The 13,172-nt window shown below is 37.2% G+C and overlaps 2 protein-coding genes across 4 annotated transcripts; both read left to right on the top strand.

Moving 5' to 3' along the window:
* The first annotated feature begins 1,384 nt into the window (after positions 1 to 1,384).
* Positions 1,385 to 5,002, top strand: LOC110763024 (transferases, transferring hexosyl groups). Of its 2 annotated transcripts, none has more exons than XM_021965756.2 (8): positions 1,385 to 1,826; positions 2,012 to 2,117; positions 2,656 to 2,748; positions 2,838 to 3,033; positions 3,303 to 3,469; positions 3,610 to 3,821; positions 4,206 to 4,375; positions 4,627 to 5,002. In XM_021965756.2, the coding sequence occupies exons 1-8, from the start codon at positions 1,472 to 1,474 to the stop codon at positions 4,792 to 4,794; spliced, it is 1,467 nt and encodes a 488-aa protein (XP_021821448.2). In that variant the 5' UTR covers positions 1,385 to 1,471; the 3' UTR covers positions 4,795 to 5,002. The 2 variants fall into 2 exon arrangements, with proteins under 2 accessions (XP_021821448.2, XP_021821447.2); XM_021965755.2 differs by having other exon boundaries at positions 1,386 to 1,826; positions 3,291 to 3,469.
* Positions 5,003 to 6,566: 1,564 nt separating this feature from the next.
* LOC110762982 (RNA-binding KH domain-containing protein) lies at positions 6,567 to 12,086 on the top strand. 2 transcript variants are annotated; one of them, XM_021965716.2, is made up of 9 exons: positions 6,567 to 6,738; positions 7,165 to 7,474; positions 7,868 to 7,993; positions 8,124 to 8,163; positions 8,249 to 8,331; positions 9,496 to 9,573; positions 9,703 to 9,756; positions 9,968 to 10,102; positions 10,238 to 12,086. In XM_021965716.2, the coding sequence occupies exons 2-9, from the start codon at positions 7,166 to 7,168 to the stop codon at positions 11,876 to 11,878; spliced, it is 2,466 nt and encodes an 821-aa protein (XP_021821408.1). In that variant the 5' UTR covers positions 6,567 to 6,738; position 7,165; the 3' UTR covers positions 11,879 to 12,086. The 2 variants fall into 2 exon arrangements, with proteins under 2 accessions (XP_021821408.1, XP_021821409.1); XM_021965717.2 differs by lacking the exon at positions 6,567 to 6,738 and having other exon boundaries at positions 7,336 to 7,474; positions 7,818 to 7,993.
* The last annotated feature ends 1,086 nt before the right edge of the window (positions 12,087 to 13,172 follow it).

Here is a 13,172-nt window from a genome sequence, read left to right as displayed (position 1 = left end):
ACATTTCTAATCATGTTGATGATGTATGGCATAATCTAATTATCTAACATGCATGAAAAGAAGTTATCAACCACAAAATTAGATGTAAACATTTGAAATGCATATCACCTCATGTTTTCGGTGAAGAAAATGGTGGCAAAGTGTGCAACCACTCCGAGCCGGAACTGTTTACGGTAAAGCTCTCCCCAGGGGATGTTTTTCACAAGCTGATTTTCAAATGCTGAACCTCAAAGAGTATCCAGCTAACATTCACCCAACTTGCAGGAACTAGCCGTATTTCCGCTAGACCAAACACCTCATGTTTTCATCTACACATAATGCATCTCAGATATGCATATATATATATATATATATATATGATTAATGGTTGATCTCATCATGCAAGTCCTCATATTGAACTTCTCAATTTAAGTAACGTCAACAACATCAAACACGAGAACCAGTGATTTAAAAAAGTTGCTTATCTTTTTAGGCGCCTTTTGTCATATTTCCTTAAACTTAAAAGTTCGGCCACTATATAATATTTTAATATATATTATTTGTATTCAATAACGTGTATAATACGTGAATTTTGTTTGCATTATTGAAAATTTTGCAAAAAATAAGTGTATTAAACATGAAAAATACGTACGTACATGTTCAATATGAGTATTGTACATTTCCTTGTTTAAAAACGTGAATTTTACTGCATGGCTATACTATTTATATTATAAAAAATTAGAAAAAAACCAATATAGCCGGACTTTTAAAAAATATTTCGAAATTTTTTTAAAAACCGTAGTAAAGCCGCGCGTCTATACTATTTAATCAAAGTTCGGCCACAATATAATATTTTAATATATATTATTTGTATTCAATAATGTGTATAATACATGAATATTGTGTGCATTATCGAAAATTTTGTAAAACATGTGTATTAAACATGAAAAATACGTACGTATATGTTCAATATGAGGATTGTACATTTTATTTTTTTTAAACGTGAATTTTACCATGCGGCTATACTAATTCTTTTTAAAACAAAATTGGAAAAATCCGAGTACAGCCGTGCGGCTATACTATTTCTTTTTTAAAAAAATAGTAAAAACAACGGCTATACTATTATTTATTTTAAATAAATTGGGGAAAACCGAGTATAGCCGCCCGGCTACACTGTTTCTGTTATAAAATGATAGCCGCCCGGCTACACTGTTTCTGTTATAAAATGAATGCGAAATACAGTTACTTTTGAAAAATTTGGAAAAAGTATAGCCGCGCGGCGATACCATTTCTTTTATAAAAATTGGAAAAAACCAAGTATAGCCGTTTGGCGATACTCATAGAACAATACCGACATGTCGTCTGGTGTATGATAACTGAGACCTTCAAACGACATGCCGCAAAAACTCTTCCCGATTTCATTTTTCCAGTCTCTGCAATTCTATCTCCTTCTCCAAGCGTCGACCCCCACAACCTCTGCAACCAAATTCAAATGCCTCAGACCAAAACGTCACCGAAACTCCACCAAGAAACCACTGTAATCAAATCAGCAATCATATCTAGACTCATAGTCTTGACTCTGATCCTCCTATGGCGGACCCTCTTGAGCCCCTACGACACCTCCGCCCCGATCAACCCCAATTGCCTATCCAACAACTCCTCACAACCCAACGTTGATCTTCAACAACAACACGTTCTCTTGCCTTCTCTGGGTTCAGCTATTGAATCCAGCATTGTCTGGGATAGTGTTTACTTTGTTCGAATTGCACAATGTGGCTACGAGTACGAGCAGACCTATGCTTTCTTCCCCCTCCTTCCTCTTTGCATTTCACTGCTATCTCGCACAGGTTTGGTTCAGCTTTACCAGTTTTCAGCGATACCTATTTGGTAAATTTATTAGTTTTTTTCATTTTTAAGCAATACCCAGTTGGAAATTTGTCAACTTTAAGCATACCCACTTGGTGATTTTGTATCAGTTTGTTGATGTTTGAATGGGTGTTTTTGTGTTTTGAGGGAGTGCTTTGTGTTTCAGTTTTGGCGCCGTTGGTTCCAGTTATTGGGCAAAGAGCTGTATTGGGATTATCCGGCTTTGTGATCAATAACATTGCCTTTGTATTTGTGGCGGTTTATTTATACAGGTGATTTGGTTGCATTTTTCTAAATTCAATTTGACTCAGTAAATCTTTATTGGGATTAAAATTATTTGGTAGCTTCAATTTTTTTTTTCCCTACAATAATTAGCTTTACTTGCACCATTTTACAAATGAAAGTAAATACCTTTCATTCTATGAGAGCCTTATTCTCTGGCATTAGATTTTATTGATAATTGAAAAGAAAGAAAGAAGAGATATATCAGAATCCAGGGTGGAGAAATATAATCTTTAACCGCGACCAGGTGTGGCTATGAATTTGGAGGTTCTTAGGGGTGTACTTGCATATGATATGCTATGTGGTGCTGCACCATTGTAAGTTTTACTTTGTGTAGGACAGCACTGCCCCTAACTTAACCCTTTTTACTTACCACCCACTTGGTGCCAAGGAGATTTTCCTTTGACTACAAGTATCTACAACTGCTTAGCCACTGCTTCATTGTTCTGCGCTTAATAATTTATATTGACAATTTTTTTTTTGGGTTTTAAACTTTTGATCGCTGTTCTTTTGCTGTCACTTTAACAGGCTTTCAGTTGTTATTTTGAAGGATCATGAAGCAGCATTGAGAGCTTCAATTTTGTTTTGCTTCAACCCAGCTTCCATATTTTATTCATCAATGTAATTTTCTTTTCTTTTTCTTAATTCATCTGAATCGATACCTATGAAATTGAATTAAACTGAGGTCTTTTATGTGCTTTCTACTGCAGATATTCCGAGACTTTGTATGCCCTATTTTCAGTTGGAGGATTGTACCATCTAATATCTGGAAAAGATGTTATTGCTGTTCTTTGGTTTGCCCTCTCTGGATTTTCAAGGTCCAATGGAATCCTCAATGCTGGTTATTTCTGTTTTCAGACTATGCATCAGGCTTATGATGCTGTTTTCTTGAGAAAGCGTGCTTTTGTAGGTTCCAAATTTATCTTTCCTCTGTCATTGAAAACTGATACATATTAAAGACTAAGCTTCAATGTCCTGATTATCAGTCAGTTATTTTGTCTACCTAGTTCCATGAGATTAAGCTTCAATCTCCTGATTATCGGCTATTTATTTATGCCATTAGAATATTTTGTAGGAGTATGTCAATCATTTAGCACAAAGCACATTTTTCGTTTGTTTTTATGAAGAAGATGATCGCTTAATAAATTTCATTTCTATGCTAGTTGGCATTGCAGGTTGTTGTTGGTGGAGCACTGCGTTGTATATGTATTTTTGTTCCTTTTGTTGCATTTCAAGCCTATGGATACAACAATATCTGTCTTGGACATCTTCCAAATAATATGAGTCCCTGGTGCAAAGCAAGAGTACCTTTGCTGTACAATTATATTCAAAGTCATTACTGGTATTTTGATCTTTAACCACCAATGCTTATTCATCAGGCTATTACTCATTATTTCTCTTGTTTAGCTATAAAAAATTTGGAAGTGGAAAGAGTTATTTTTACAAATTTATACTTATATTGATGCTTTACCTTGATGGCAGGGGCGTCGGTTTCTTGAGATACTTCCAAGTTAAACAGTTACCAAACTTTCTGCTGGCATCGCCAATATTGTCTCTGACACTTTGGTCAATTGTCCATTACGCAAAGTTAAAGCCTGAAATTTTCTTCTCTTTGGGTTTCTGTGCTCCTCCTGAGTGTAAAGATTCTGCTGCTGTGTTCTTTTCTTTAGCAGGAAACTCTTCCAACAGTCAGGGTATTACTTCTAAACGGCACTGGTCTGTGATTCACTAGTTGACAACTTGACATAGTATTTCTGTCATTGACATGAGTTATTAATTACCTAAGTTTGGTATATTTATAGCCTATTCTGATAATATAATAATTTGTAGGTAGTAAACTATTAGCTTATTGTTGAAATGCGCCCAAGGGATTCATTCATTTAGGTTATCTTTTGTGATGTTTTGATCCTTCATATCTCCACTTTAGTATCTTGCACCTGTACTATGATCCTAATCAATATGTGTAGGCACATCTTGTTATATTATGTATGACCTAATCATTACTATGGGCATATTGTTTTTCTTCCATTTATGTTGCATTTCAAGACTGCATAATCAATCATTTGCAAATGTAACAGAAAATAGCAATCTCAAAGCAAGGAAGCAAGTGATCAAAGATGGTACATCTCTACTCCCAGAAGAATATAAACTATCAGCAAAGCAAGGATATTTGTCCGCTGCTGTACTTCCATGTATTCTACATTTGGGATTTATGGCAGCCACAGCATTTTTTGTCATGCATGTGGAGGTTTGACTTTATTTCCTCCTAAATTCCTTAATTTGCTAAACAATATTAAGTTAGCAATATGTGAGAAATGTTAAACATCACCTTAAATTATGGTTATCAGTATTCTCCTTGATTGGATCAATATAATTCTGTGAAAATAAATGACATGGAAAGTTTTCTTCTAAAAGATTGGTGTAAAGATGCTACCTTGTCACCAATAACAGTTCTATCTTCACTATGTATCACTACTTCTGATGCATCATATTTGACAGGTTGCGACTCGTTTCTTATCTTTCAGCCCTCCTCTGTATTGGTTTGCCTCGTATATAATGAAATCTCCTGGTACTGGTAAGAGATGGGGATATATAGTTTGGGCATACTCTGCGGCCTACATTCTTCTAGGAAGTTTGCTCTTTTCAAACTTCTATCCTTTCACTTGATAGTGTTCAGCAATGTGCTGGCGCAGATTGAATTTGCATACGAAAGGAGCTATATTAAATTGTTGTTTTATTGTTTGGGAAGTTCCCTGCTTACTATGTTTGGTTTCTTGCCCCTGTATCATGTATGTATGTATTGTGTGACTGGATTAATAGGTGGCATTTTTGTTCATTTTTATATGTTATATATAGGTGGCTTTCTTGATATTAACCTTGAGAGATCTGTAACAAGATTTGTGTTGTTGCTGCATAATTTCCTTTCCTTCTATCACCACTATGATAATGATTGAAGAAGCTATTCTTCCAGTATCTCTGTTGAAACAAAAATATTGTTTTCAAGAATAGTCATCGCTTATTTGAACGGTTAAACATAATTTTCTTTTCCCCACCGTATCATTAGAAGAATTAAAGTTTAGAATGAGATGCTTTTCATTAGCCAAAACCCCAAAAGAAAGTTTTGCTGCTGAGTGTACGTACTTCCTATCTACCACTTCTCTACTGTATCTTGAAATTTTAGGGTTCCTCATGTCTTTTTGGCCTGAGTGTTTCTCAGTACTTGTGTTATTGGGCTGCATGCAATACACAGAGCAGTCGTCAATCACACACAACAGGTTAAACAAAAATATTTTGTCTACAAATTTTTTAACTCTTTGACTTGTTTACATTCCCAAGTGGAGCTGAGCCGCTATTATCCCAAGTTTTTGTTCACCTTGTAGTGCGATGAAATCAAAAGGTCGGTGCTCTCACAATCATCCGCTTACATAAATTATTCGAGCCCTATCGATTGTACTGCGATGAATGATTGAAGACAGTATAAGATCACTAAGAGCAGTAATAAAATGCTTAGTGGTGAAAACGACGCTTTACTTTATGTAAAAAAATTTTTAAAAAAACCTAACATTTTCATGATTTGGTTATTAACTTATTAAGCTCATGGCTCCATTCACCACTTTTGTCTTGTGAGCTAGAAAGCTGCCACATATACAAATAATAGCTCAAATAATTCAATATATAAATACAAATACATATTTATAACAAATCCCATTTTTAGCATTATATAACACTAGAACCTATAAATTGAAAAAACTAAAAACTAAAAACTAAAAAAGGGCCAGTTGTCCTTTTAAAAAAAAATTTAAATGATGTGTGAAATATCATTACAATCCTTGCAATATGATTTTCAGTGATAAACTTCGGTGGCAGTGTTGTAATTTTTTGGTTTTTCAAAGCTTGTATAGTACATTTGGTGTAATTCAAAAGCCAATTGAATTTTTCCCTAGAGTTTAAGTATTATAGAGTTTCTTTATAATTTAGGCCCCATTTATGGGCTTATATGTAAATCCTCTAAATAAAAATGGTCACATCATAAGTAACGAAACCAATGATTTAAGATTATTTTCTTCCTGCCAACAAGGTCTAGCCCAATGGAAAATGACATTCACTTGCAGACCAGAGGTCTTAGGTTCAAAATTCCATGACATTTTAGTTGTGTGCATGTTTGTGAGAAATCGCCCTCTCATATAGTTTTGACTATCGCTTGTATTAAAAAAAAATGATTATTTTCTTCCTCTTGCCTTTTTCTTTTTCCAAGAATAGTAATTAAGTGATGGTGGGCTGGATGAGCTAGGCTTCGGCCTAAAGTTGAATGGCTTGATTCATTCACTTGGTTGGACTGAGGCCAGGCCCATCTGGATCCCACCCAATAGCTACGTATCGAGTCTCACCTGAGTCGACTCTCGCGTTGGTTAGTGTACGCTGTAAAAAACTCCATGGAAGGGAAGTTGCTGTGCTTTCATTTCCATTACTAAAAGAGAGACTTATCACTTGACAGTAGAGCAGAAAGAGCAATTGGGGTTGAGTCCAGCCTCTAAAACGCAGCGTTCTGATCTTCTCTCTCCTATGCACTCCTTCATCTGAGAAAGTAACCTCTCCTTAAACCTTATTCAGGTACTCTCTCTCTCTCTCCCTCTGTTATCTGTGTGTGTAATTGTACATGTATAGGTTAAGGCAGATAGGGTTTTCTCTTCTTGAAGAACATTTTATTTGAGTGTTGAGAAAGCTGAGGAAAAGAATGGAAAAGAAAATGGAATTATTGGGGTTTATTAAATGGCCCTATTTTTTCTTCTTTTTTTTTTCTTTCCATTTTTAGAGTTAAAGAAGTTCTTTGAATTAAGCTCAGACCTTTGCAGTTCCCTTCAATTCCGTGATTTTGGAACTTTTATTTGAGGGATTTTCTCTTTCTTTGATTCTTTTTGGTAGTAGGGGATATTTAGATTGTAAAATAATCATCACTTCCAGTCCCATTCATAATATAAGTGCCCCAGTCATCTACCCATTTGAACTGTTTGGTCTTTCCATGGGAATGGAGAACAGGATGACTGCAAAGGTTGACGCTGCATCTTCAGTTGAACCTCACAGTGTTGAGATGTCTGGGGCAACTATTTCATCTACACCATCAACTGGTACTCAAAAGGTCTCTATCTTTGCTGCTAAGTCTGGATTTGTTATACCAAAAAACAAGCTGTCGGGCTCACTTGTACCCATCTTCCGTGGAAGTAAAAACCTAGGAGCCAGTGATGCAGTTAGTGGAGAAAGTAAGAAACAGATTCAGAGGAAAACAAAATGGGGCCCTGATCTGACCCAAGATGCTTCCGTGAGAAAGGGAAGAGCCTTAGCTTATCAGGTATTGTTTGGATTGTTTGCAAGTGCTGTTCTTGTCATCCTTCTTGCGATGCTATATTATTTCCATAGTGCTATGATCAAATTATGTTCCTGATTTATGTACCCTTTTCCTACTTTACCTTTTTTATGTTTGTACAATTTCAAACTTCTCTAATTGCCTCCTCCCATCCTAAATATATTTAAGACTTTCAAATTTATGGTTTGAGGCTCTTGTTGCCCCAGTTGTGGGAGGATTAAATATTGCTCTTCTAGTGGCAATTCATGGTTTCCCTTTTCCATTGGGTAATAAAATACTGGTCCGTGTCTTCTGTGTGAATGGTTCACATGGAAACCTCCCATTCCAGGTGCCACTAAGTGATATTACTGCCTGTTTGGTGGTACAAATTTTGAGCAGACTCGGGTGGATCAAATTACACAACAGCTGAAATCTGGAATGTCAGCGGCTGAGAATGATGAGGACTTACCATCAGCACCTCAAGATCCACACCACAACTCCTCTAGGCATCAAATTGACAGAGAGGTAGAATTTGATTTCACCTTCCCTTACAGTTGCCTATCATTTTCTGTCATTGATTTGTTGGGCGCTCTATGTTTCTACATTGAATGATGTTTCAATTCTTAAGCACTGATAGTAATGTTTGTTGATGTAGGACGTAGAACAGTTGGAACTTGAAAAGCGAGAAGCCATAGGTGTGTTTGACAGCTTTCTTAGATTATACCTTCCTGTGTGTTATGTTGTGCATTGCATGCTTATTGTCTTCTTGATGATATTCAGGTGAAATATTAAAGTTGAATCAAAGTTACAAAGCCCCATCTGATTATAAACCTTTGTTGAAAGAGGCCACAGTTCCTATTCCTGTAAGTTTATGTTCTTGTTCTGCAATATATGCAACACTTTTCTAATTAACTGTTTCCTCAAGCTGTATCCAAACTGCTGAGAGAGTATGTGGTATTTTTTTATCAAGGTGTGTGAATGTTCTCAATCTTAGTTGTACTGATTAAAAAAAGAACTTACCAAAAACAAGCCATGTATGTGGAATTTTAATCTGGACTCATAAGCTGTAGTGTGATCTTGCATGTTCTTGTAAAGAAAGACTTCTACAATGATAAAGTATGGAACTTGAAATCTGACAGGTTGGCTATAATTTGGGGTTTGAGGGGTAAACAATAGGTCACAGAGTAATCTTCCTATATTTGGGGGAAGTCTCCTATTTTTATTTTATGTTGAAGAAGCGGTTAGGTGCCTTGGCCCAAAAAGGGGCTGCACTTTTGTTCCACGGGGTCTGGGGTTTGCTGTTGTCGAGGGCCCTGGGGGTACTTCTTAGTAGTGCGTTACTACAAAGATTTAGAAAAGACGATTGCCTGTGACTTAAATTGATATGCGAATCCTAGTTTAAGTTATGTGGTTAAAAAAAGGGTCAAATAGATGACTGCAAGTGGCTGAGATGAGCTTTGTTGAGTCAAGCTGTTTTTTTTTTTGGGGTCTAATGGCTGGGCTACAGAATAGTGGCTCTCTCTACTTCTAGACCCTTCACCACATTTTCTCTTCCACTTCATCAGAAATCAAACTAGGTGTGTGCTCTCTCTAATTGAAAGGAAGAGCTACACTTGATCACAATAACTGGTAATGAATTGAGGATGATTGTACTACAGGAACATCTTGATTCTTGAGTGACCAAAAGAAAGACAGTAAGGCATATATATTTATTGCAACTTATGGGCACAGTATCGATTAATCTGGTGGAATGGTTTAGATTTAATCAGTTAAGCATATTTAGTTTCTTCTTCTTTTTTTCTTTTTCTTTTTTAAATTTTGGATTTTGGTGTTAGTTTGGAATCTGGAGAATGTTGATCGTAAATTCTCTTAAATAATTACAGAGTTATTTGCTTGTTTATAAAACTTTTTGCACCAAGAGACCAGGTAGTAGACAGCTCGAGTCAGCATATATGGTCTAAATTTCATGGTTTTCTGAGTCAGCAAGTATTAGTTCTGATGTTTAGATGTGGTTAAATGCTTTTCAGGTGAAAGAATATCCTAGATACAATTTTGTTGGCCTAATATATGGTCCTGGAAGTGATAATCAGAAGCAATTAGAAAAGGTAAGAAGTTTGTGGCAATGCTTATGGGGTTTATGCCAAACACTTATGATTGCCATGTGCATGTGCTGATGGTCTTTGTGCCGTGTGTGTTTTCCCTATGTTATTTTTTGATCGATCAATGCAAATAAGGAAACTGGAGCCAAGATTCAAGTCTATGGTACCAAAGCAGGGACAGGAGAGAAGGTAAATTATTCAGTAAATATAGAACATTAAGGAATTCATGTCAAGATAAATGTCAGAGTTGTCATCACCATTTTACCCAATTTCATATTTTCATAAACATATTAATTTGCACAGAAAACATCTGTTATGTACTGGTTACTTCAAGATATAACATAATGCGCATGCATAAATGTATTGACTTTCCCCCTTTTTATTTTTGAACTTATTCCAGGTTGAAATAAAACCATCTGATGGGAGTGAAGTCCAGGGTGGATATGAAAAGTTGTACGTTCATATATCAGCTGACACATTTGAGAAAGTAGATGCAGCAGTTGCTGTACTTGAACTGCTAGTGACTTCTGTATCCGTGAGTTACATTATTATTTTAAAATATTATAAGAAGCTTTATATACACCCTAATTTCTTATACCATTTTTCTTTCATGTTATTTTACTATCAACTTTACAGTTGTTGTTTTCTTACTATCATTACTTCCATTTAGGGAAATCTGGCATCAGTTTCTGGTGATAATCCTCATGCTCCTAGTCAAGGCCCGGACGCTACCACCCCCAATATGGTTCCTACTATGGTAAACCAGGGAATTGTGCAACCAGTGGCAGGACCTACACAAACTCCACCAAATGGGCAGTTTCAGTACCCTGGTCCATTTTTCTCTACGGGCCCCTCTTCCACTCCAATGAATATACCTGGTTTCATTCCACTAGATTCTTCAAGACCAATTTTCAACAATCCTTCCTATCAATCAACATCACCCTTCAACTCTACACACTTGCCTTCATTATTTGGGCCTCCACCAGCTCATGTTTCCCCTAGACAAAACCCACCAACACAAGTTTTGCAGCATTTGTATATGGCTCAGACCCGCCCTGGTCATGTTGGCCCACCAAGAAATCTTTCTTTGATGTCTCCCCAGCCTTCGTCAGTTCAAACTAATATTTCAGCTCCACTCACATTCATGGGAAACCGACCCCCACCAACAGGCCAACCCTCTAATATCGGTCCATTTGCGCCTTCATTCCCTCAGCATGTGTCTAATCATCCACATGGACCTTCTGGGAGCTCTACTGGATGGTCAAGTGGAGTACCTGCACCACAACCAGGTGTTGCGTCCATGCCACCACCTTCAAATATATCAACGGCCAATATGGTTTCTTCTGTTGCCTTCCCACCTGGGCCTTCCACTCTGTTATCAAGTGCTCCTGTAAACCATGCAGCACCAAGTTTTACTTCTATACCACGGCCTCAAGTGGGAATTCCTTCTACATTAGCAGCTTCTATGCTTCCAATGCCTGGAGTTGCACAACCTAAACCATTTATGAGCCCTTTATCAGGTTCTGCTCCAGCTCATTCAACAGGACCAGTTACATCTCTAGCCCCACCTCTGCAACCCAGAGTGCCAGTTTCTGTTACTGGAAGTGTTCCGAATTTCACCCCCCCAAAACCACCAATGATGACAGCTCCAAGCCCTGGTGATTTCACTTTTCAGCCCCACCGGCCGCAGAATCCATCCTTCCAACCAGTTCCCCAGCCAAGCAGTCACTTTGCAGCACACAATGCTTCTCCTGCAAGACCAATGGTTCCTCATCCATCACCTCAGGCACCGTCTTTCCAGTTGCCTGTGCAAAATATGACTCCTCAGCTGGGAAGTGACGTGTTATCGAGGCCACAGGTTGGTGACCACATGGGTCAACCCCCACCAGCTCATATATCTGCTGTTCCCTTTGCCAGAAATTCAACTGCCATCTCAGTTCCTCCAAGACATACAACATTTCTAGACAGCAGTCCTGTTGCACCTAGGACGCCACACCTGCCAATGAGACCAAGGAACTTCAATCCAGCCCACCAAATGCCCAATTTTCCCATTCCTCTGCCCCCAAGGCTGGGAAATCATATTCAAATTCAGCAAACTTATCCTGCTCACTCGACTCATCCTGAGATGCCACGGGCTCCAAATCAACAGTACAGCAACAATCTTGCATTTGCCTCTGGTAAGCCAGCGTCTAGGCCTGGAGGACAGCAACTTTATGATCCATTCTCGCCCACTTCAATGTCTACTGCGACTCAACAGCAGGGAGGTAATAATACAGCAAAGATGGGAAAGCAGGAGAATCATCCATACTAGCGGCATTTGTTGGCCTTGGTTGGAGAAAAGTAATTTAGGATTTAGTGAAACAGGTAACCAAACGAGAATTTAGTTTTTATTAGTCAGTAGAGGTCATATTAAAGTGTTTTTACTGTAATCTAATTTCTGATACGATAGAGCTTCCTTACCCTTAGAAGCATATTTCCTCACTTTTTTTCACTAATTGATCTGTTTCCCGTCCCTTTTCCGTCTTGTGTGTCCAGTCCAGGTGCTAAATTTGACTCGACTGATTTTGAATATGTAACACAAGTATACAATTTTAGAGGCAACAGTTTTAACTAATATCGTATTTATTCTCAAAACTCTTGAATTGACATTTGGCATTTAATTTATCAACAAAAAAGAATACGTCTCCACCAGACAAACAAACAACCAGTTACAAAGAAATTTCACATTTTCATACCAAAAAACAAAACAAAACAAAAAAGCCATGACACAATTCTCAATTATTTCATACTTTTGACACTTTACAGAAATCAATTTGCTTCAGTTAAAGGAGGGCCTAAACCTCAATGCTAATTAGTTAATTGTTCACTCATATACCATTTTCTTCATGGCAAAGTTTCTCTCTCATCATCTTCAAGTCCCTTGTAATCTTCTTCATAAAAGTAGTGGTAGTTAAGAAACATATAAGTACGTAAACTATAGTAAGTAATCAACATACATGGAAAAAAGTTCACTAAAAGGAAAGGGAAAAAGTTCCAAAGGGTGAATAGCATTTCGCATCTTCCAGGAAGGAGCTGAAAATAGTCCAATTGTAGTCATCATTATTTATTTATTTTCTTGTGTTGAAAGTAAGAAAGCGATGTGCCTTTACTCAAGAGGGAGGGAGGGAGGGAGGGAGGGAGGGAGGGCTTAGAGCTATTATCTAACGTGCCTTCCAGGTTATTAATTTCATTCAACAAGACATCACCCATGGGCCATGCATAGCATATATATACAAAACCAGCCACGCCACAATGTCACATCATTGAATTGAATGTTAAGGAGGTTTCATATTTTGTTTCCCACAATCATAATACTATGAGAACAGAATTGGCTCAATGAGAATATTTAAGAAAGCATAAATTAAAAGCAATAAAAGCGAAAGCATGATCAGAAAATGGGATGTAACAGCAAGGCTTCAGCTTCCATTCCATGCACATACAACTTACAACCAAGCTTATACTAGTTTTATATATGAAGAAAACTAACAAGCATAATTTTTGTTGGAACCCGATGTCAACCAACCATTTCTTCTCAAACTATTATTTATTTAAGGTGCTTAAAATAT

Source organism: Prunus avium, chromosome 6 (genome assembly GCF_965620075.1).
Source record: "Prunus avium chromosome 6, drPruAviu1.hap1.1, whole genome shotgun sequence".
NCBI classification, from domain to species: Eukaryota; Viridiplantae; Streptophyta; class Magnoliopsida; order Rosales; family Rosaceae; genus Prunus; species Prunus avium.
This window is presented reverse-complemented; position numbering and strand designations above follow the sequence as displayed.

Excerpts from the sequence above, each read along its gene's own strand:
- LOC110763024 (XM_021965755.2), top strand. The coding sequence starts at position 1,472 with ATGCCTCAGACCAAAACGTCACCGAAACTCCACCAAGAAACCACTGTA. Across the intron at positions 2,749-2,837 it reads TCCATATTTTATTCATCAAT|ATATTCCGAGACTTTGTATG; the intron begins GTAATTTTCTTT and ends TTTCTACTGCAG. Across the intron at positions 4,376-4,626 it reads TTTTTGTCATGCATGTGGAG|GTTGCGACTCGTTTCTTATC; the intron begins GTTTGACTTTAT and ends CATATTTGACAG.
- LOC110762982 (XM_021965716.2), top strand. The coding sequence starts at position 7,166 with ATGACTGCAAAGGTTGACGCTGCATCTTCAGTTGAACCTCACAGTGTT. Across the intron at positions 7,475-7,867 it reads GAAGAGCCTTAGCTTATCAG|ACTCGGGTGGATCAAATTAC; the intron begins GTATTGTTTGGA and ends AATTTTGAGCAG. Across the intron at positions 9,757-9,967 it reads AAGCAGGGACAGGAGAGAAG|GTTGAAATAAAACCATCTGA; the intron begins GTAAATTATTCA and ends AACTTATTCCAG.